The 21,585-nt window shown below is 39.8% G+C and overlaps 1 protein-coding gene across 4 annotated transcripts in view; it reads right to left on the bottom strand.

Moving 5' to 3' along the window:
* Positions 1 to 6,116: 6,116 nt before the first annotated feature.
* GADL1 (glutamate decarboxylase like 1) overlaps positions 6,117 to 21,585 on the bottom strand; it is a 195,041-nt gene continuing 179,572 nt past the window's right edge. For 2 of the 4 annotated variants that reach the window (XM_069960402.1, XM_069960401.1), the window contains exon 15: positions 6,117 to 8,210. In XM_069960402.1, the coding sequence (XP_069816503.1) occupies positions 8,037 to 8,210 (174 nt within the window). In that variant the 3' untranslated portion in view covers positions 6,117 to 8,036. The remainder of the gene's footprint in view (positions 8,211 to 21,585) is intronic. The other 2 variants (XM_069960403.1, XM_069960404.1) reach the window with 1 other exon arrangement.

Below are 21,585 nucleotides of genomic sequence, written 5' to 3'. Positions count from 1 at the left end.
ACTAACCTGGTGGAGTTGTGCAATGATATAGGCACAACTCTATGGAGAGCAAACTGAGATGAATACAGCCAGACTATTGATCCTGGAGATTAGCAACTGTCATAATGTGATAGCCCAAATGTGCAAATAGAAATCTATAGATCATCCAGGTAGTCTTGGCGCAAACAAGTAGTGGGTACCATCAGAATCCAAATACTCAAAAGACGAGTTGAGAGTTTTTTTTGGATAATATTGTTTTCCCTAGTATTACTGACCTGCAGAGGGCGGAGCTGGATGCTCCCATTATGGTTATAGAGTTAAATAAAGCACTGGTTGCCATTACAGGTAATTTGGCCCTGGTGAGTGATGGCTTACCTTATGAAATTTACAGAGTCCATAAGGAGGTATTGTTGCTAGGGTTGCAGCAAGTAATAGAGGGGGCAGGGGAGGAAGGTAGTCTGCCCGCATCTATGGGGGATGCAACTATTGTGTTGTTGCAAAAAGTAGGGAAGGAGGTTGGGTCTTACAGGCTGATCTCATTGATTAATATAGATGCTAAATTATTTGCTAAAGTCCTGGCTATGAGTCTGCGTAAGATCATTGGGGAGTTAGTCCATGAGGACCAGTGTGGTTTTGTGCCCGGCTGGATGACCAGGTACAATATCAGGAGATTATTTGAGAACATGCAGGTAGCTGAGAAAGGAGGGTCCCACTCCATCCTGTCTTTAGATGCTGTTAAGGCATTAGACAGGGTGGCATGGGACTATCTAAGGAAAGTATTGAGGCGTTTTGGGATGGGGGAAGGATTTATTGGTATGGTGCGCCTCTTATACTCAGATCTAAGGGCTTCAGTTATGGTTAATGGCGTAATATCTGACTCCTTCAAGCACAGTAGAGGGACAAGGAAGGGTTGTCCCCTGTCCCCGCTCCTCTTTGCTCTTGGAGTGGAGTCCCTGGCAATAAAAATTAGAGCAGAGTCACAGATCGAGGGTTTTGGCGTAAGTGGAGGGGCAAATAAAATTTCCCTATACGCTGACGATCTGTTGCTGTTCCTTAAAGATCCAGATAACTCCATACCAGTTGTGATGAGCGTGGTACAAGATGTAGGTATATTTTAGGGGTTAAAAATTAATTGGAGAAAATCTGTGTTGATGCCATTGGAACAGGGAAGTCATCTATCCTTTTCACCGTAACGGGTATTGGGGGAGGGGGAAAGTTTTACTTATTTGGGGATAAATGTCTTGAGGAACATAGGGATTTTCACAACCTCAACACTATACGTTAAGTAAAAGAGTTAAAGAATAAGGTTAATAAGTGGCAAAATCTCCCGATTTCTCGAGCTGATAGAATAGTTCTCCTGAAATCTATTTGTCTGTCTAAACTTACAGATAGAGAATATGCTTTTTAAAAGAATCCGGATGAAGTTGGTGGGGTTGTGTCTCCCATTAGAAAGAGGGAGTTTAAATGTCCCAGATGTCAGCAAGTATTTTCTTGGTCGCAAATGTTTTGGCTGCTGAAATGGGAGAGCAGTAATTTTTAAAAAATGTTGGGGATGAGTAAAGATGGAGGGGAGAGAGATATTTTTTTCGTGTCCTGGAATCTGGATGGTTGGAAGAGAATGAATGGAAAGGATGTAGTATGGTGGTGTTATTGGTTAAAGTTTGGAAGGATTTGAAAAAGGTGCTTGGAATAGAGGGTTTGTTAGATTTTGCGCCCCTCTGGGACAATAGTAATCTTGGTGAAGTTAAAAAGATAGGGAGGCTAAAAGATCTGAAGGAAGCTGGAATAGTATGTCTGGAGGATGTTTGGGATATGCAGGGGAATAAAAGTTGGGAAAGGCTAAGGTGTGAATTTAATGTTGGGCAGAATGGATGGTTTGAGTATATAAGACTGAGACATGCTCTCCGGTAATGGTATTGACGGGGAGGTTTAAAGAGGATGTACCACCTGGTACATCCTCTTTAACCTGAACCCACGGTCCGTTTTCGGACCGCCACCCGGTTTCTGTGCACGGCGCCGTTCGATCCAGCGGTACCAGCCAGTGCTCAAGCACTGGAGGCCGGCCGGGCCGCCCCCAGTGGGAGGGAATTCCCTACCCTGTATGACACGGCTCGCTTAGAATGAATGAAGCCGCGTCATACAGGGGAGGGAATTCCCTCCCACTGGGGGCGGACCGGCCGACCTCCAGTGCTTCAGCACCGGCCGGTACTGCTGGATCGAACGGCGCCGTGCACAGGAACTGGGCGGCAGTCCGAAAAAACGGACCGCGGCACCGGCTTCCCCGTGCCGGCTCCGATCGATCCGTGGGTGTAGGTTAAAGAGGATGTACTGGGTGGTACATCCTCTTTAAAGTTTATGGGAATAACACCAAATAAGACAAGATAGGAAGGGAGCCCTATTCGGAAAAATGTATATCTAGGATTTATAAAAGCCTGGTGGATATGAATGTGAGTATGATGAATAGTAAACAAAAATGGGAGACAGAAATTGGGAAGGTAGGGGAAATTCAAATGTGGTGGTGATCTGTGGTGATCTGAGGAGAGTCTCGCCAGTGGGAAATCATAGGGTAATACAGTTTAATTTTATACATCGCCTATATTACACCCCCCATCTTTTTGGCCAAGATAGGGAAGAGGAAAGAGGATAGTTGCCCTAGATGTGACGCAAGGCAAGCGGGTCTTGGCCATATGATATGGGGGTGTGTGGAGTTAACCAAATTCAGGGAACAGGTATTTGTTAGAATCTTGGGGAAAGTTGGGGTGGATTTACAACAGTCAATAGAGTTGGGGGTTATGGGGATACTTCCGATATTAAGGTTCAAGAGAAAATTAAAAGGAAAATCATCCGGTATATATTCTACGCCAGATTACTAGTTTCTAGAAGATGGTTCTCTCCTAAGGGTCCGGCCATTGAAGAGTGGGAAGGTTGTGTTACAAAATTTGAGAGATTACGGGGGAAAGTTACTAGAAGGTAATATGGGATAGGAGTATTTTGGTTTATGTTTGCTTATTTGTATTTCTGCTCTCCTCTGAAAGTCCTCCCGGGAGGGGGGGGGGGTAAGAAATTAGGTGATGTATCATGGGGTATTGTAATATGTGATCTGTATTGTTTATTTTGTAAAATAAAATAAAAAGTTTAATAATCAAGTAGTGGGTACCAGATTCTCATAAGCAGATACTTTTATTTTTCAGGTACACACAAAAAATGCACCATTGTGCATGTGCAACGGGTTTCTTCACCACTCTTGCAGCTTCCTCAGGTTCATGGTGGAGTATGTCAATGACTTTCTTCTGGACAACTGTCAAGTCAGCAGTCTTCCTCATGATTGTCTACTGAACCAGACTAAGGGACCTTTTTAGACTCTTCTGAAGCCTTTGCAGATGTTTTGGGTTAATTATTCTAATTTTCTTAGATAATGAATTTTGTGTTTTCCTTGGCTTTAAGCCATAATCATTAACATAGATAAACATTAGAAAAAGTTCACTCTGTTTGTAATGACTCTATTTAATATAAATGTTTACTTTTTTAAACTGAATTACTGAAAAAAAAAAATAAAAAAAAAGTTTTTGCTGATATTCTTATTTATTGAGATGCACTTGTAGAACATACACAACTAATATATTTTGGGACAGTACTTCTTCAGTACTCGGATGCACGCCATTGCATAATATTTTGAGAAAAGCTTAAGAAGCTGTAGGAAATCTCCAATGCTTGTCCACTAGAAATGAGCGAGTAGTACTCAATCGAGCAGCTATTCGCTCAAATACTACACTATTTACCCGTTTTTGATCTAGCATTCGACCGAAAACACAATAAAAATGTATTTCTCCTCCCACCTTCCCTGGTGCCTTTTTTTAGCCAATAACTTTGTGTGACATGCCCTTGGAGAACGTTGGCACTGTGACAACAGCGTCTACATTCATTGGCTGGCTTACTCATGTGACCTCCAAAGTATAAGAATTTGGCTTTTCCTGTTCTTCAACAGATTCCGTCTTGAAGGTAGTCAGGGAGAGAGGCTGGAGCAGGGAGAGTGAGAATTTAGCTGATTGTAGCCAGGAAAGGCCCCAAAAGCCCCTGTTAGGGCCACAGTTTACACAGCACGGCATATATCTGCGGATAATCAGCAAATCAACCGGCTATCAGATTATCCTCACAGACAGGCAAGCAGCTGCTTCTCACTGTGAAAAATTAGGATGCAGTGTATCTACTTCCTTCTTCAGTGTAGGTGTTGCAGGTAGTTGAGTGGATAGATTTTGGAGTAGGGATAGTGAGGATTTTAGAAGATTGTAGGCAGGACACACCATAAAAGCTCTAATCAGGGCTTCTACACAGCACAGGCAGCATATAGCTGCTTCCTCCATTAAGAAAGCATAGACTGTCTAGCAGCATATCAGATAGTGACATAGACAGGCAGTCACGCAGTTTATAATCTTGCATACACTTGTGTAGGACTATTTTGTCCTAGTTAGTAATTGTCGCAGTAGTAAAACGCCTGTCACCTGTCACCTGCTGGCACACATAAATGTTAAGATATAGTATATACGCCTGTGTAGGCATAGCTGAACCAAAAAAAAGTGTTACAATTTTTTTTTGTGCTTTGCGTCTCATTGAAAGCAGTGAAACATCTGGCACCTGTCGCCATATAATGTATTTGGAGTGTATTTTTCAGAGCCTGTGATGGTGGTGTAATGCTGCTACTTGAGCGTGTTAAATACACCCAGGCATGCTTCCCATGCTGTCCCAGTTGCATTCCAGAGGTGTTTGCATCAATTTCTAAAGTGTCATTGTGGACTTGGAAACCTAAATTCGACCACTTCGAAAAAAGCATTATTCTTCCGTAGACTTTAATGGGATTCAATATTCAATCGAATAGTCAAACATTGCAGTCTGTTCAAATCGAATTTTGAGCTTTCGAATATTTCACTACTTGCTCATCTCTATTGTCCACTAAAGACGTTTTCTGTTCTTTTTTTTTTTTTGTAATGATATTGCAGATGAGGTGGTTTTATGTCCAAACTTAGAAGGACAACACATTGCTTATGGAAACAACAAAACATGGAAAATATGTCAAAAGAGGAACTTAGAATTACACTGTTTAACTATATTACAGTACCTGCACTGACTCTGGTTTACCCAGATCTCTATTCATAATTTCATGCTGTTCATTTTCTAAACAAGCTTCTTGGCACATGCCACCCTAGCTTATGGGACCTTCAAGATCGCCTTGGGTCAGTTTAGGAAGACCATTGAGCACTCGACATTTTATTTCGGTAAATGTTTCAACTTCTCATGACATACCAAGTCTGGAAACAGCTGGCCTCTCTTATTCCTTGTGGAAATGTATAAACTCATATCTCATTGTAGTAGACTCAAGTCCTTGCACAGTTTTGGGCTGCCTGCATTGATAGGACAGTGTCACAGTGTTAGGCGACTCATCATTGTGGACAGTACAACAAAAATCAGTACCTCCTTAGCCTAGCATTCTCACCGTATTTTGCAATAAATTCCTATTAAACCCAGTTTACAGATAATAAAAACCATATATCTTGGGAATGGGGGTGGGCTGGGGGTCAGTTTGTGGCAAGAAGGTAAAAATACCATTGGAATCAGCTGGATATCTATGATGTAGTAGAGTTTGGTGTATATTGTGCAAGCTGTAGAGCTGTGTGTGTATTTTGATGTAGCAGAGATGGGTGTACATGCTGAAGAAGAGGTGGGTGTGTATTGTGCACGGTGCAGAGCTGTGTATGTGTGGGTACAATTTACTGTCACAGAGAGTGAAAAAGTGTCCCTGTCATTTCAATAAACTTTGACCCCTTTACTTCTTTAGACCACCAGGGAAATTTAATTAGCATTACATTTTTTTTCCCCTGTTTTCAGTTGTCTAAACCAGGAGTGCGTCTTATAGTCAGTCTATATATAGTCTATATATAGTCTATATAGTCTTATAGAGTGTCTTATAAGTGAAAAATGCGGTATATATTTTGATTTTGGCCCTTTCTACAAAAACGACAGATTGTGTTAGTCACTGAACAACATATTCAGCTTACTTTCAGTAAAACAAAGATGTTGGAAATGTGTTGCATACATGAGGCCTTGTGTGTTAATTCCTAATAATAAATCATGAAACAAATTTTATTCTCTAATGAATATGATATTCAGATCAATCATGATCCTTCTGTAAGGATCATATTCCTGCACATAAGGTTCTGCATCAGTCCTTCATGGCACCAGAAGAAAGTTGCTGGTAATACACTGTACATCTCAGACATTTAATAACATTTAATAAACTTTCTTTAATCTTAAATCCAATAAAAACAAAGACTGTTATATCTTTTAGACTCTCTTACAAAACAACAAAACAACATTTGATATGTTTAAAGCAAAATCTATTCTGCTAAAGGGGATCACCATCACATTTCCTAATGGAATCATTCATTAGGGAATGTTTTGGATTAATGATGGTTAAGGACTACTTGGCAAGGCCAGCCACTATCAGCAGGTGACACATACAGATTTGTTGCATGTGATATTGATGTGTCACTCTCATCATTTAAACCCATCACAACCAGTTTCTTTTTAGTACCAGAACAGAAAGAATTGGCCTCTTCTTTTTATCTTGATTGGAGGTGGTGGCTGAGATTCTGCAGGCACCTTCATGTCTCCTTCATGTCAATATTCACGCTTCTATAAACAGCATCACAGAGGTCTACTGTTTACTTATCCCTTGTTTTCACAATTAGGAGTATGTTCACGCTATGGAATCCCGACGGAACACCCGTTGTGGATTTCACAGCTCGCACCCGCTAGTGGCCGCGCGCCTCTCCGCTGCTCCCATAAACAACATTCTATGGTTTGCCAGATTTCCTGTCCGCCCAAAGAATGAACCTGCTTATTCTTTGGGTGGATGGCATAATCTGGCCAATTACTGTATACAATGAAGCCTATGGAAGTAGCAGAGATGTGTACGGCTGCCAGCGGCCGCGAGTCGGTGTGAGCTGTGAGATCCATGTGTTCTGTTGGGATTCTGTAGTGTGCACATACCTTTATTGAGTAAGTATACTCCAGCCCCTACAGACCCTTAAAACATGGCAGTTCTGGCATCTATGTGCTAAGGTTTGTCTGTTATTCTAGCCATTTCTATAAAGAACAACTAATAATGCATAGTTAACAACAATACATTTAAACAAATGTATAAGGCATTGAAGCTTCATTTCTTATCAGGATAAAGGTACTTATAATTCAATTGAACTTGGGATACTCTGAGATAGATTTATAGTCCATAAAATTTATCTTGTGGCAGCCATGGGCCACCAAAAGTTCCATAGCTATAAAGGGAAGCATGGGATTTGGGGCCATGAATTAATTAAATAAATACAGTTCAGACTATATAATATTAGGAAATGAAATATGCTGCTAAAAGAAATAAATATATAAATGATAGATATACTTTAACGCCAATTTTTTTTTCTATATTATCACATATTCCTTCATAATAATCTACAACATAAATATATTGGTGTTTATAGAAAAAGTGCTTTCAAATAAATTATTATTATTATTATTATTATTATTATTATTATTATTATTATTATTATTATTAATAATTCTATTTTATTATTCCCAAGCTTAAGCATAATTTAAAGGTTGTATTTCTAATGAGAGGCCAACTTGTGCTCTTCCATAGCAGCAATGGTAGCAGTGACACACCTCACTTACCTACAGTAGGTGAGGAGTGAATATATTAATATCACATGCATATTAGACATACACATAAACTGTGAACCCTCTATAATGCTAGACCAAACTAGTTCACAAGCACAGTGCGGTTTGTTTTTAAAGCAGAACATGGTTATCCCTCATTTCACTCTCTATAGTATTTTCACAGTATTGATTGTTGCTTTACCAATTATGCGTGATTTACATGAAAAGTAATGACAGAAAACATTAATATTTGAGAAGATAGCAGTCTCGACTATGGTTGTTCAGTGTGAAATGCTGCAGTCTCTGACTTCAGAACCCAAGCAAAAGCAGCACGTTGTGCTGCTAGGCCACAGCTACAAGTCTCTGCCGAGTAGTTCAATCTCATCCAATACAAAATCCATGTCCTCGCGGCTGACTTGAGGGCTGATGATAATTTGACGGAAAAAATTGACTTTATCCCGGTGAGGCTGATATCCTATCATCATACTTCCTTTTTTCATCATTCTTTCTTTTATTGTAGGAGCGACCTAAACATAAAAAAAAATATATGAATACATTTATTTATAAAAATATATTTATTTATTTTTATTTACACAATAAAGCACAAAAATAAATAAACAAAAATGATGGAAACCGCAATCAAAACATTAAAGGGAAACTAACAGCCTAATGTTGTGCACTGGACATACACTAACGTTTTACCTTTAATCTGTCTGCTTCTTCATTTTAGCAAAAAAGACATTTTTTTATTCATTTACAATGTGCCTTTAACACTGCTGGTGTGCGACCTGGTGCAACGGCCTAACAAAGACCCCGACAAATTGACTGAGAAGCTGGTCTCCCACAGGCCTGAAATCCCCTCCAGGCACTCTGGAGTCCGCGCTTGCTTCAGGTGCTGCAGGTGCAGGTAGGCCACAACATGACGCTAGAGCACTTGTATGGGTTTTTAGCAGGCCTGTAAGAGACCTGTTTTTTAGTCAATTGGGGGGTGGGCAACGTGAGACAGTGGCAAATCAGGGCAGGCACCACCAGTTTCCAGACACATCTGTATCACAGGAATAAAAAGAATGGTAATCCATCGCAATTTATGCCTGGAAGCAATTTACCAACTATTTTCGTCTTCAGTTTTCCTTTAAATTCAATCATATTAAAGGGGTAGTGGTAGTGGTAGGGGTAGTGCGGCGGTAAAGAATTATTCACAGAATAACACACATTACAAAGTTATACAACTTTGTAATGTATGTTATGTCTGTGAATGGGCCCCTTCCCCGTGTCCCATCACTATACATACCTGTCACGTGCCGACTCGTCTCCAATCTTCAGTCAGTGATGTTGTCTTCCGACCGTCCTGAGTGCCGGATGCCCTCTGCCGCGTCATCGGCTGCTCAGCCGCGAATGGCTGAGCATAACTGTGCTCAGCCAATCGCGGCTGAGCATCTGATGAAGCTGAAGAGGGCGGCCGGCACTCGGGACAGTCGGAGGGATTCTGTCCGGCCGTCTGAAGACGACATCACTGACTGAAGATCGGAGACGAGTCGGCACGTGACAGGTATGTATAGCGCACCACACTTCCGGGTACACGGGTGGGGGTGGTGGGACACGGGGAAGGGGGCAATTTATAGACATAACATACATTACAAGGCTATGTTCACACTACGTATATTTGAGGCTGTATAGCAACCAAAACACAGTGGATTGAAAACACAGAAAGGATCTGTTAACATAATGTTGTAATTGAGTGGATGGCCGTCATTTAATGGCAAATATGTGCTGTTACTTTAAAACAACGGCTGTTGTATTGAAATAATGGAAGTTATTTATCGTTATATGGTGGCCATCCACTCAATTACAACATTATGTGAACAGAGCCTTTCTGTGTTTTTAATCCACTCCTGGTTTTGGTTGCTATGAGGACCTGACATGACGACCAAATACAGCCTCAAATATACATAATGTGAACCCAGCAAAATTGTATAACTTTGTAATGTGTGTTATTCTGTGAATAATTCTTTACCGCCGCACTACCCCTTTAATGATAACAGTTCTCTATATCTCCCTGTAAATACAATGTAGTGAAATAACACATTCATGTGAACAGAGCTTTATGGATACAGGGGAGATATAAGGAACCTGAAAACACATTGCAAAATTTTAAACATAGCCCGAGAGAAAACTTTATTTGAAACTGGATGCCCAAGCTGTAGGTGCCATCTTACCCCTTATAATTCCTAGGGAGGTGATAGATGAATAAGTGTATAAGAAGGAAATATCCTGCATTGCACAATCATGTTTTATTATCTAAGCAATGAGTCGGAGGTGAGTAATCCTTGGATTTCTATCTTAATGTCTGCACTATTTACTAAATGACTCATTAAGGAGAAGCATTGTGTGGAAGTCACGGCTTGCATATGTTTTATTATATGGAGTATTGACCAAAGTCAGGTTTATAGCTCAGCACGCTCAATAATCTAAAGACTTTCTCATTTAAGGTGGGCACATTTTGCTTCTTGTAATCACTGAAATAATAGTAAAACAAAATATATGCAGTTTCTTTTTTTACTTGAGAAAAAGTATTTGGCTATTTCCTGAAAAATACTGTCAAGAGATGAAGATACATTTGTCTGTCAATGATCTGTGAAGACTGTATTATATATGAGCTGTGCAGAGATAATATATGAGTGCCTAATGGCAGATAACATGTGTAAGTCAATATATAGAATCTTGGTTAAAAAAAAAATACATTAAGTTTTCAGATTTTCTTAACTCCTAGACTGATACATATTTTATAAATTGGGCCCTTTCTTGTAAGACCAAAACATTACTGAAGTTTCTCTTTTCAGGAAAACCATGATCAATTGACCATCAAAAATTCCTATACCTTTTAGAAGTATGGTAGTATAAGGCTGGGTTCACACTGCGTTTTTGCAGTTCGTTTAACGTATCTGTTTAATGGAAAAAAACAGATGAAAAAACAGATGAATTTGTGTGCATCCATTTTTTATTTAAAAAAAAAACGGATCAAACTGATCTTTTTTTTTTGCGTACACAAAAACATGACTGTCCATGTTTTTGTGTAGATTAAAAGTAACCATCGAAAAACGGATGCGGTGAATGGAGAGCAAAAACGCAGTGTGAACCCAGCCTAGCTGTGTGCTACTGTGAAAACATCTGTTTTAGCTTTAGTTACAGGCATGATGGGAATTGTAGTCTTTGCTGTTGAATGGTGAGAACCATTATATGTTTCCCCTCTAGGCTCTGCATTGCAAGCATGACAGAGAAATTAGCCCTGGGATTATGAAAAGAGATGGGAGGAAAACTTCAAACACCAGACCCTTCTGTGTTACCTGTCAAACCCATCACAATAACTTTTTTACTACTAAGATAGGAACAAGGATAGAATAATGTGAAGTCCTAGTCCTAAGTATTTTTTGGCATGCACTGAGCATAATGCTACCACTGCTTTTTGCTGGCATGGTAAGTGGAAAGAATTGTAACAACTAATTTAACTTTAATAGGGCTAATACAAGTTGGCAAAATATCATTGTTACCAGCATGCTGAGCTACTTTACAGAATGGCATAAGACAATATGGGTCCATTTGAAAAAATAGCTTCAGAGAAAAAGAAAAACAGCCCCCCCCTACCCTTGCCCCACCTATTATTGATTGACAGTCATCACTGAATCACAGCAGTCATTGGAGGAGGGGATGAGAGGTAGGGAAAGCACCAGGCATATCTATCTATCTATCTATCTATCTATCTATCTATCTATCTATCTATCTATCTATCTATCTATCTATCCATCCATCTATCTGTACTGTGTTCTCTGTTCAGATTTTCCAGTGATTTTTTTGAACCATTAGATATAATAGCTAGTTGGACTTGCAATTATAATGTCCTTTTAGTACTTTAGATTAAATAATATTTTACATATATAAAACATGGATATTAATGTACTAGTAATGAAAAGGCAGAAAAGAATACTATACTATACCATCTTTTACTGAGAAAAAAAAGGCCAAAAAATCTTTATAATTGTAAAATGTTGCAGAATTTATTATTTGGTACAGATTATTTTTTGTACACCATTATTACTATTATTATTCTCGTCATTTTAAAATTTGTTTTAAAAGTTTCTGTTCCAACATAATGTTAAAAACAGAGATGTTACATTTTTGTACAAATGACATTTTGCTGTTCCATAGTTGCAAGTGAATGTTCCTGCAAATAGAAATGATAGATTTCTAGCTATTGTCCCATAGTCTTGACAAGTTGTCACCTTTAACAGTAGTGGTGAACAACAGGCAGCTGCAAGGAGACATGTGGAGGTGGTGGAGGAGTTATTAGAAGAAATGTAATAAAAAAAAATAAAAAATAAAGAATATAAAAGAGCTAAAGGTCAACTAAAGCAACCAAAGTTTTTTTCTGCATGTAATCACTAAGGCTGTAATCCCAAATTGTGAATATTTTTTGTCACACAGGATATAAATTAAGCAAAGCTGCCACAAAGGCAAAGGATGAACTAAACTTTATAACACCACTACATTATTCTGATTCAGGGAGCTCATGATTAGAGATGATCGAACTGCTGAAAATCTTTGGTCTTATAGAACTCGAACCTTGTTGAACCTTCCACATTTGATTCCCGGTTCGTTGGGAAGGAGGAGACAGCCCGGGTACCGCCTGGAAGTTTGGGGATACAGCCTATTACCTAGGCTGAATTCCAGAATTGCAGGGGGTACCCGAGCTGTCTCCTTCTTCCCCACGGACTGGGAAGGCATTAACAATCAAATGCAGAAGGTTCAACAAGGTTCGAGTTCTATAGAACCTAAAATTTTCCGCTGTTTGATCATCTCTACTCATGACAACATGCAAATGTGTAGATGGGGTTGAGTTGAAATGTTCTTTGTAAACAGGGGGCTTTCTCCATGGGTACTTTGGATAGTGCATAGGAGTGTGGTCTTCTTAGTATCTCTTGGTAAGGTGGGGTGGTACTTTGTGGCCGACTTGTCCATGTGAAGGAAACAGGTTAGATGATCTATGTAAGAGAGGTATATAGGGTAAGACAATAGTCTCCTTAATGCAGGGGGGATATAAATTGAAATTTAGATTTATGTATCATGTAGATCTGTGGAACTAGAGCTGTAAGTATTTGACCTGATTCTCACCTCAGTCCGATCGGCCATTATACATGGTTGGAAGGGAAGGATGGAGTGAGTGGGAGAGTGTGGGGGGCCTCATGGTTGTGGGGTCGTGCACACCAGTATGGATGTGGAATAAGTAATGTATCTGCAAGCGACCTGACTGTTCTTGCTCGGAGCGTAGACGGTTGAAAGCAGAGCGTATAAAGATTAAGTGTGAATGAATTGGTTTAAACTCAGTTTGGTCAGACAACATAAGCAAGAGAATTAATAATATCATGTGCTAAGGGTAATATAATTTACTTTATATAGAATAAAAACTACAAAAAGAACTAGTGGTTTCCAGAAGGTGAGCCTGTCGTCCGTGGAGTCGTAATGATTTTAGACTGGCGAGGAGTACAGGAGAGGGGAGGAGACAGAGTAGATGTAGTGAAGCATAGTAAAGACAGTGATCAACAAAGGCCTAGGTTTCCCTTTAATGGCTTGGGTTGGAAATATAGTTAATGTTTTATCATAACCGTGCCATGGTCTTTTAAAACTTCTTTAAATGGTCATAAAATAAAATTTCAATAAATTCTTTAAAAAAAAAAGTTATAACACCATGTATAAAAATACACTCCTTATTATTACCTGCCATAATACATAAATGCAAGAACATTTCTGATTATTCTCCTTTTTTTAAGGATTGGACCATGCACTGCCCCGTGTGCTTAGGACGCTCAGTTCAATGACATGAAAATAACCATAAATCGCATCTAAGAAAAAGACATGTCATACAGAATCTCAGGTGTCCTAAGAGAGACAAAACTCGTGGGGATGAGTGGACCCCAACATGGACCTTCTTGATGTCTCTCATGGTGAATTTTTTTCTTTTACCTTTGTCCCTGCTTGTTTTGCTAATTTATACTTGATGTCATTCCATCCATTACATTCACAGGCACTGGCATCTTAATAGGGCTATGGAAATAGATATTTTACATTGAGGATTTGGTCCTATACTTGTTATGTCTGTGTGTTCTGGGTTTCGTTTATACTTTTATCGGCCTTTGGGTCCTACATAGTTTTAAGTGTTTTTATCAGTTTTTTTCAGTGCTTATGTTCTTATCATTAGCCAATAAAGAGGGGCTTTTTTGTAACTGTATCTATTATCTTGGTGTGCCAGTTTCTGTATGTCACATGTGTTTTTCTTAGATGCGATTTAAAGTAAACGTACTCTTAGGTACATTGCTTTTTTTTTTTTAACCTGAGTGGAGCAGTGCTGGTGTGGGGATGCCAAGGGCTCATCGGCCCCCAGTGGCAAAACCCCTCCCCTCTGTGACAAGGCTTCATTAGAATCAATGGAGCCAACTCATAGAGGGGAGGGAAGAACTTCACATTGGGAGCCAGCGGCCCGGCCTGTGCTCAGGTATAGACAGCACCATGTGCCGAAATCAGGCAGTAGGTCAATAACAGGACCCCGCCACCAGTCCATTAATGTAACAAGACCATAGTGATAAAATTAGTTGTACATTCACTTTCAGAACAAAACTTTTGACATGTGTCTAACTGTAAGGTCAGTTTCTCACAAGTGTAATACTGGCAATTTTCTGTGTCTGTATAATGGCTCTAAGCCCTGTTCTGTCTGCAGGCCTAATGACCCAAACTGAAAGCATCATGGAGATCTATTATAGTGATCTATGATGCTGTCAGTTTGGGCGATTAGACCTGCAGTCAGGATGGGGACAAACTTAAAAATTCCCTGACATTACTATGTTAATCCAGCCTAACTTGGATAACTAAACATAATAAGATAACTCCATTGCAGTGTACACCATTGCCATTTGTTTCAGTTGTGTGAAGATGATGACACTAAGCTAACCGACCTTTAGTAGACCTCCTGGGAAGATTATTAGTGGGAAGTATTTTTTTTCCTCTTTTCCATTGTTAAAACCAGGGGTGCATCTTATAGTCTTGCATCTTATAGACTGGCTGTAAGCCCTCACAGGAAGGGTAACCCTATGTACCAGTCTCTAATTTACTTTTTTTTATAGTTTTTCTTGATTTTATGTTACATTCTGTATGTTAACCCTTTGTAATATGTATACTGCTCTGGAATGAAGGGTACTTCACAATCAAATATTATTATTATTATTATTATTATTATTATTATTAACCCTTTGAGGACCAGGCCCAAAATGACCCAGTGGACCGCGCAAATTTTGATCTTAGTGTTTCCGTTTTTCCCTCCTCCCCTTCTAAGAGCTCTAGCACTTTCAGTTTTCTATCTACAAGCCATGTAAGTGCTTGTTTTTTACAGGAATAGTTGTACTGTGTAATGGCGTCTTTCATTTTACCATAACATGTATGATGGAATTCCAAATATATTATTTATGAAGATATAAATTGGTGAAATCGTAAAAAAGAATGCAATATGGTAACATTTGGGGGGGTTCCTGTGTCTACGTAATGCACTATATGGTAAAAGCGACATGATAACATTATTCTATAGGTCAGCCCGAACACAACCATATGCAGGTTTACGCAGATTCTCTAATGTTATATATATTTTTAAATGAAAACCTTTTTTTTTTTGGCAATTAATTATAAATAAAATGGGCCTATTTTGACACTTATATCAGAGTTATATTTTTACCTACGGGGCTGTATGGGGTGTCATTTTTTCCGCCATGATCTCTAGTTTTTATTAATACCATATTTGTGAAGATCGGACGTTTTGATCACTTTTTATTAATTTTTTTTTTATATAATGTAACATAAAATCGGTAATTCGCAATGACGCTTGTTATATTTTAATAGATCGGACAATTACGCACGCTACGGTATATTATATGTTTATTTGTTTATTTATTTTTATATGTTTTATTTATATAATGGGAAAGAGGGGTGATTTCGACTTTCATTGGGGGAGGGGTTTTGGGGTAGTGTGTTAGTGTCTTTAACTTTTTTTTTTTACACATTTGAAGTCCCTTTGGGGGACTTTTACATCCAGTACTTTGATTTCTACACTGATCATTGCTATGCCATAGGCATAGCATTGATCAGTGTTATCGGCGCTCTGCTCATTGAGCCTGCCTGTGCAGGCTTAGTGCAGCAGATCGCCGATCGGACCGCAGGGAGGCAGGTAAGAGACCTCCGGTGGTCCGTTTTACTGATCGGGACCCCCGCAGTCACACTGCGGGGGTCCCGATCGGTAAGTGACAGGGGACTCCCCCTGTCACTTACACTTAAACGCAGCGGTCGCGCCGGGAGGGGTTAAGTGTAAGGGGGAGCGGCGTTTAAGGGGTTAATGACACGCGGCAGCGTGATCGCTGCAGCGTGTCATTACCGGTGAGGTCCCGGCTGCTGATTGCAGCCGGCCCCCACCTGCTATGAAGCGCGCTCTGCTCCGGAGCACGCTTCATAGCCCAAGAAACACCCAGGGCGTACAGTTACGCCCTAGGTCGTCTGGGGACAGACTTCCATGGCGTAACTATACGCCCTGGGTCGTCTAAGGGTTAATAATAATAAAAACAGGTGTGTCTTGTAGTCCAAAAAAAATACTGAATGTTCATACTGTAGAAGGCACTGGGGCCTGCACTCACCAGCCAGGGGGCAGGTGAGAGAGAATAATGCCATGCAACCCTCTCCCCATTCTAGCAGATAGCAGCTCCTACTACACTTAGGGCCCTATTAAACAGAGCGATATTCTGCTGAATGAGGCAGATTTGGCAGATTATTGCTCCGTGTAAATAATAATAAAGACAATGCTCAGCCGTAAAAAAAAAAATATATATATTGGCTGATCCTTGTCATTTAAACCTGCTTAAAAATTGCTAGCAACCGGCCGTGCATCACTATGTGTAGTGGTGCACATCTGACATCTGACGGCTGTTGACTGTGTAAAAATAATAAAGTTTATACTTACCTATTGTCCCCCGTTGTGGTCCAATTTTCCGACTGTGTTTCCTGCTCACCTCTGACACCTCTGGCCCCATCTCTTCAGTGACAGGTCACTTAGCCAATCAATGGCCGCGCTACTATCCCATCCCAGCCAGTGATTGGCCTGTCACTAAAAAGATGGGTCCAGAAGGGTCAGTGGTGAGCAGGGAACACAGGCCAAAGATCTGTAAGTATAAATATATTTTTTCAAGCCGTGTATCAGCTGAGTGTCGATAAAGCAGATTGGCGCTCGCTTACTGTGAAGGGTCGGGCTATGTATTACGGCCCTTACAACCAGTGGCAACATTAAATCACTGTAGAGAAATATACTGTACAATGTGATGTGGATGGTAAAAAGCTAGCAGGGAGCTGCTTTTGCTACAATGGCTATATTCCAACAGTCCAGGACTTCTTTCGAATGTGGATACTTTCTATTACAGTCACTATCTTGGGACTACTAGCCTCTCTTTCTTTCTTTCTTTCTCACGATATATATATATATATATATATATATATATATATATATACACACATTTTTCAATATAAGAGAGAGGACTTGGAGGTGTTTAACTAGGTTACTGTTTCTGCCTGTTTCAGATGTTACTGAAGAAAAAGGACAAGTAATATTTTTGCGGTTGTGTAATTAACATGTTTGCCCAACAGCTTGTGATAATGACAGACATAAAGCATGTATCAGCAAGTGAATGATGTCAGGTGTTTCAAGTCTGAGATGAAGGAATGTAGCCCTGAAAAGGGTCATTATCATCATGTTTCAGCATGAATAGAAGAACATGAAAAAGTAGCAATTATAGCACATGCTAAATATACAAGCCCGGCAAAAGGAAATAGTGTCCAGAATGAATGACTGGCTGCAGTATAAACAGTTTTTCCATTCCTGGCTCCATGGGGCACATTTATTAAAATGTAGAGTTTTGATGGCAATTTTCCAATTGTGAATACGGTGCTACAAATACAGGACATGCACCATAGTAGATCTGTCCATCAAGACTAGAGGGCAGGCAGAAGCTGCCAGAGACTGCCACAATGATTCGTGGTTCAGGTAGCATGGAAGTGATGACAGGTTTCCCTTAAGATAGAAAAGGCACATTAATCCTGGGGCACCTAAACTAATAAAACGCTTGTATAAAAGACCCATTAAAGGAAACTGTCATACAATGACCTCTTACACTGTGAACATGTGTATTTCAGTATTGGTAGTCAGTGTGATGATGAACTAGTATTTCACCTGAGGAATTATAACAAAATTGCTGCAAATCAGATGGGGCTCCTGCACAGAAGGGTATCAACATTGGAAACAAAGTGACTTTTGCCATGACCTACTGTATGTCAAGCAATCTGGAAATTGGGCTCAATTTTGCTGGACTCACTTACTAGTGGTTGATATATGCCAAGAAAAATAAAGAAATAAAGAGAAAGAGATGCAGGCAGACAGTATAAAACAGTCTAGAAAGATGAGATTTTTGCGCTCTGGATAAGGGGAAGCTGTATCGATGACAATTGGGTAAGCCAATGGTTGCCCTAAGACTGAGGTACATAATGAACACTTGAAAAAGTTTTTAAAAATATGAAACAAGGAAAATTAAACTAAAAAATTGTTAGGGCACCTTCACACAGGAGGTATCGCATCTAAGGTCCTGGCAGTTCCTTGTGATTACATAATTGCAGCGGATCTTTCAGACTGCTGCCAGTATGTACAGTAAATGACCCACCCCCTTAACCCTTTAATTGGCTGCTGCTGTATACATTACCTGTCTTCAATCCTTGCTGCACGGGGTCTCGGCTTCCTGCTCTCCCGCCCAGCCAATCAGTGGCTGCAGCTGGGCAACACACTGATTGGCTGGGCAGGAGAGCAGGAAGCTGGGACCCCATGCAGCAAGGATTGAATACAGGTAATGTATACAGTGGCAGCCGATTAAGGGCTTAAGGGGGCGGCTGATTTACATACTGGCAGCGGTATGAAAGATCCGCTGCGAGTATGCAATCACAAGGAACTGGCAGGACCTTAGATTGTTGCAGATCTCGCTGCAAAACTCACTGCGATCCGTGCTGTGTGAAGGCACCCTTAAGGGTAATCTACAGTATAAGCAGGTAAAACAAATCCTAATAAAGGAAAGGAACAGGGAGGCTGCTGTAAATGAAGGTGTATGGAAAGCCCCGTCTTCCCTTAACCTGGGTGGATTTAAGGGGATAGAACTTTACATACTCGCATACTCGAATGAAAATTCCATAAACCCATACAAAATGACAGTACTGGGAATCATAGTAGATTTCGCTTTGGAACTTGTAGCTTGATATTTGATGTGATCCGGTACGTGTGAACCCACCCTTAGGCGGCAAAAAACATCCTTTTTTCAGTGCCTGATACAAAAAACAAACAAATATAACAGTCTCTCTACGACAGGGTATACTAGTCACCAGGGGCAGAAAGCACATTGCTGCGCAAAGCTAAAACAATTATAATCCTTAGTGGTGGGGTTGTTAAGGCTATGTTCACACAACGTTTTTTTTAGCTCTGTTTAAAATGACGTCCGTTATTTTGAGTCTAAAATAACGAACGTCATTTAGCTGTCTTGCCTTCCCTTTGTGCAATGACTGGTGTTTGCACATTATTTTAGTTTGGGGTTACTAATTGCTCTTTGGATGTGGCTTAAATGAAATGTCCATTGAATTTAATAGTAAAAATGGAGAAAGAATGGTGAGAAAAGAAAAACTGTGTGAAAAACTCTGTTTGCAAAGACATCCGAAAATAATGATCATGTTCATTATTTTGCCATCCGCGGTAAAAACGTCTGTTATTCAATGCATTGTGTGCATTAGACGTCCGTCTGCCCATTGACTGCAATGCATTGCCATTGCAGTCAGTTAAATTGCGTCAATGGACGTTATTTTAAATATCAAAAAGCCTTTTCTTTATTTTTAATGTTGTGTGAATATAGCCTTTAGCTGCAAAACATGACTAGGGAGTCCAGAGTCCAAATAGTTTCAGTTTCTGACATGCACAATAGTTAGAAATTGAATATCTGCTCTAATAATGGTAGTTTTTCTATTTATATTGATTTATATTTCAATATAAATCACTGTTCTTTCTCATTTCTCTGTTCTACATGTAGGGGTAACTCTGCAGTACAATAAACGTCACGTAAGCATCAGCTTTTTATTGCAAAACAACACAACATTGACCTTCGCTTCTAATCTCCATAAAACCATACCGCTGTTTATGCTCGCAAAGACTGTCATGGGAACCTTTGATATGTGCAACCTTATAATACTATTAAGGCGTCACAGTGATCTAACCTAGATACAGTATTGTGTGTGCTCACTGAATCTGTAGGCAATAAATACTTGGACCAGTTATTCAGCATGTGCTAATCTGTGACTTCGAAAAAGACATTTGTAATGTTTGGGTATAAAATTAGCTGCAGATACAGATTAGTTGCAGAGTTTTTCTTCTTATGCTAATTAGAAACAAATGCCATCATTTGTCAGTTGTCAACAGGGACAATGGAATTAGGAATTATCTGCAAGTCAAACATGTCTTCTCTTTTGGCTGCTGAATTGTGCAAGGCTGCTGGTGCTTTTCTTCTGCCTGCAGCACACAGAGTACTTTTCTATAGCAATACACAGAGGAAGACTTTGCCTCTCGCCCTCCTACCGCTTTGTACTCTTCAAGTAGAATAAACTTGCATGAAGAAACTACATCTACATTGCTAAGAGAGTTTATATAAACTTACAGAAATAGCATTTTTTATTTATGCATAAGCAAAGTAACAGTAGCTTATATATATAGTGCCAAAGTATTATGTTCTAACATAAAGGCTATGTTCACACATCGTCATATTTCAGTAAAGAACGGACGCTGATTAGAATGCAATTAGTGTCCGTTCTTTACTGCAGGGTTGGCATTGCATTAAAGTCAATGCAATGCCGCCCACTGTGTTCACACATTGTTATTTTAACGCCCATTCTTTAGAACGGACGTTAAAATAATGTACATGCGAATTATTTCCCGACGCTGTCCACCGAACAGCATCTGAAATAATAGCTGCGGCCACACTTTGCATTGAAGTGAATGGCTAATTGATTTGCGGGCACACCCGATTATGCCTGCAAGTCAAATGTAAAAAAAAGAATGTTCCTGCAGCTGATACAGAGGTATCATCTGCAGGAACGTCCTGCTACGTAACAGACGCTGTTAAATGTTGTGTGAACATAACCAAACAATGTAATCTAAATGCCCACTCACAACGTCAGCACAGTAAAAGGCTATGTTCACACAATGTTTTTTTCCTCTCCGTTTAAAATCACATCTGTCATGTTCGTTTCAGGTTATTCCACTGTTTGGCCGACCGTCAGTGTAATGGTGGCTGTTGATACATTATTCTAGTTTAGGTGGACTAATTGGACTTTGGGTGTGTCTTTAATTGAAAAGTCATTGAATCAAATTGTAAAAAAACGGTGAAAGGACGGTGAGAAAAGAAAAACTGTGGGGAAAACGGAAAAATAATGTCCGCTGTTTGCAATAGACGAGAATTGGCAAGAATAATTGACATGACCATTATTTTGATTTGGGCACAGACAATGTCTGTTATTTAATACACTGTGCACATTGGACGTTTGTCCTTCCATTACTTCAATGCATTGCACAGCAATAACGGAGTAACAGACGTCTTTTCATATAGAAAAAGCGGTTGCCTTTTCTCTTTTTTTGACGTTGTGTGAACATAGCCAAATTCTTACTTTCCCATATTTTCCCCAAGAAACAATACTGCTCACAGAGTACCATCTCACAAGCAGTGCCAGTATAGTGCCTAGATTCCCAGTTGT

Source organism: Dendropsophus ebraccatus, chromosome 2 (assembly GCF_027789765.1).
Source record: "Dendropsophus ebraccatus isolate aDenEbr1 chromosome 2, aDenEbr1.pat, whole genome shotgun sequence".
Taxonomy (NCBI): domain Eukaryota; kingdom Metazoa; phylum Chordata; class Amphibia; order Anura; family Hylidae; genus Dendropsophus; species Dendropsophus ebraccatus.
The sequence above is the reverse complement of the archived record's forward strand: the minus strand, read 5'-3'. Positions and strand labels throughout refer to the sequence as shown.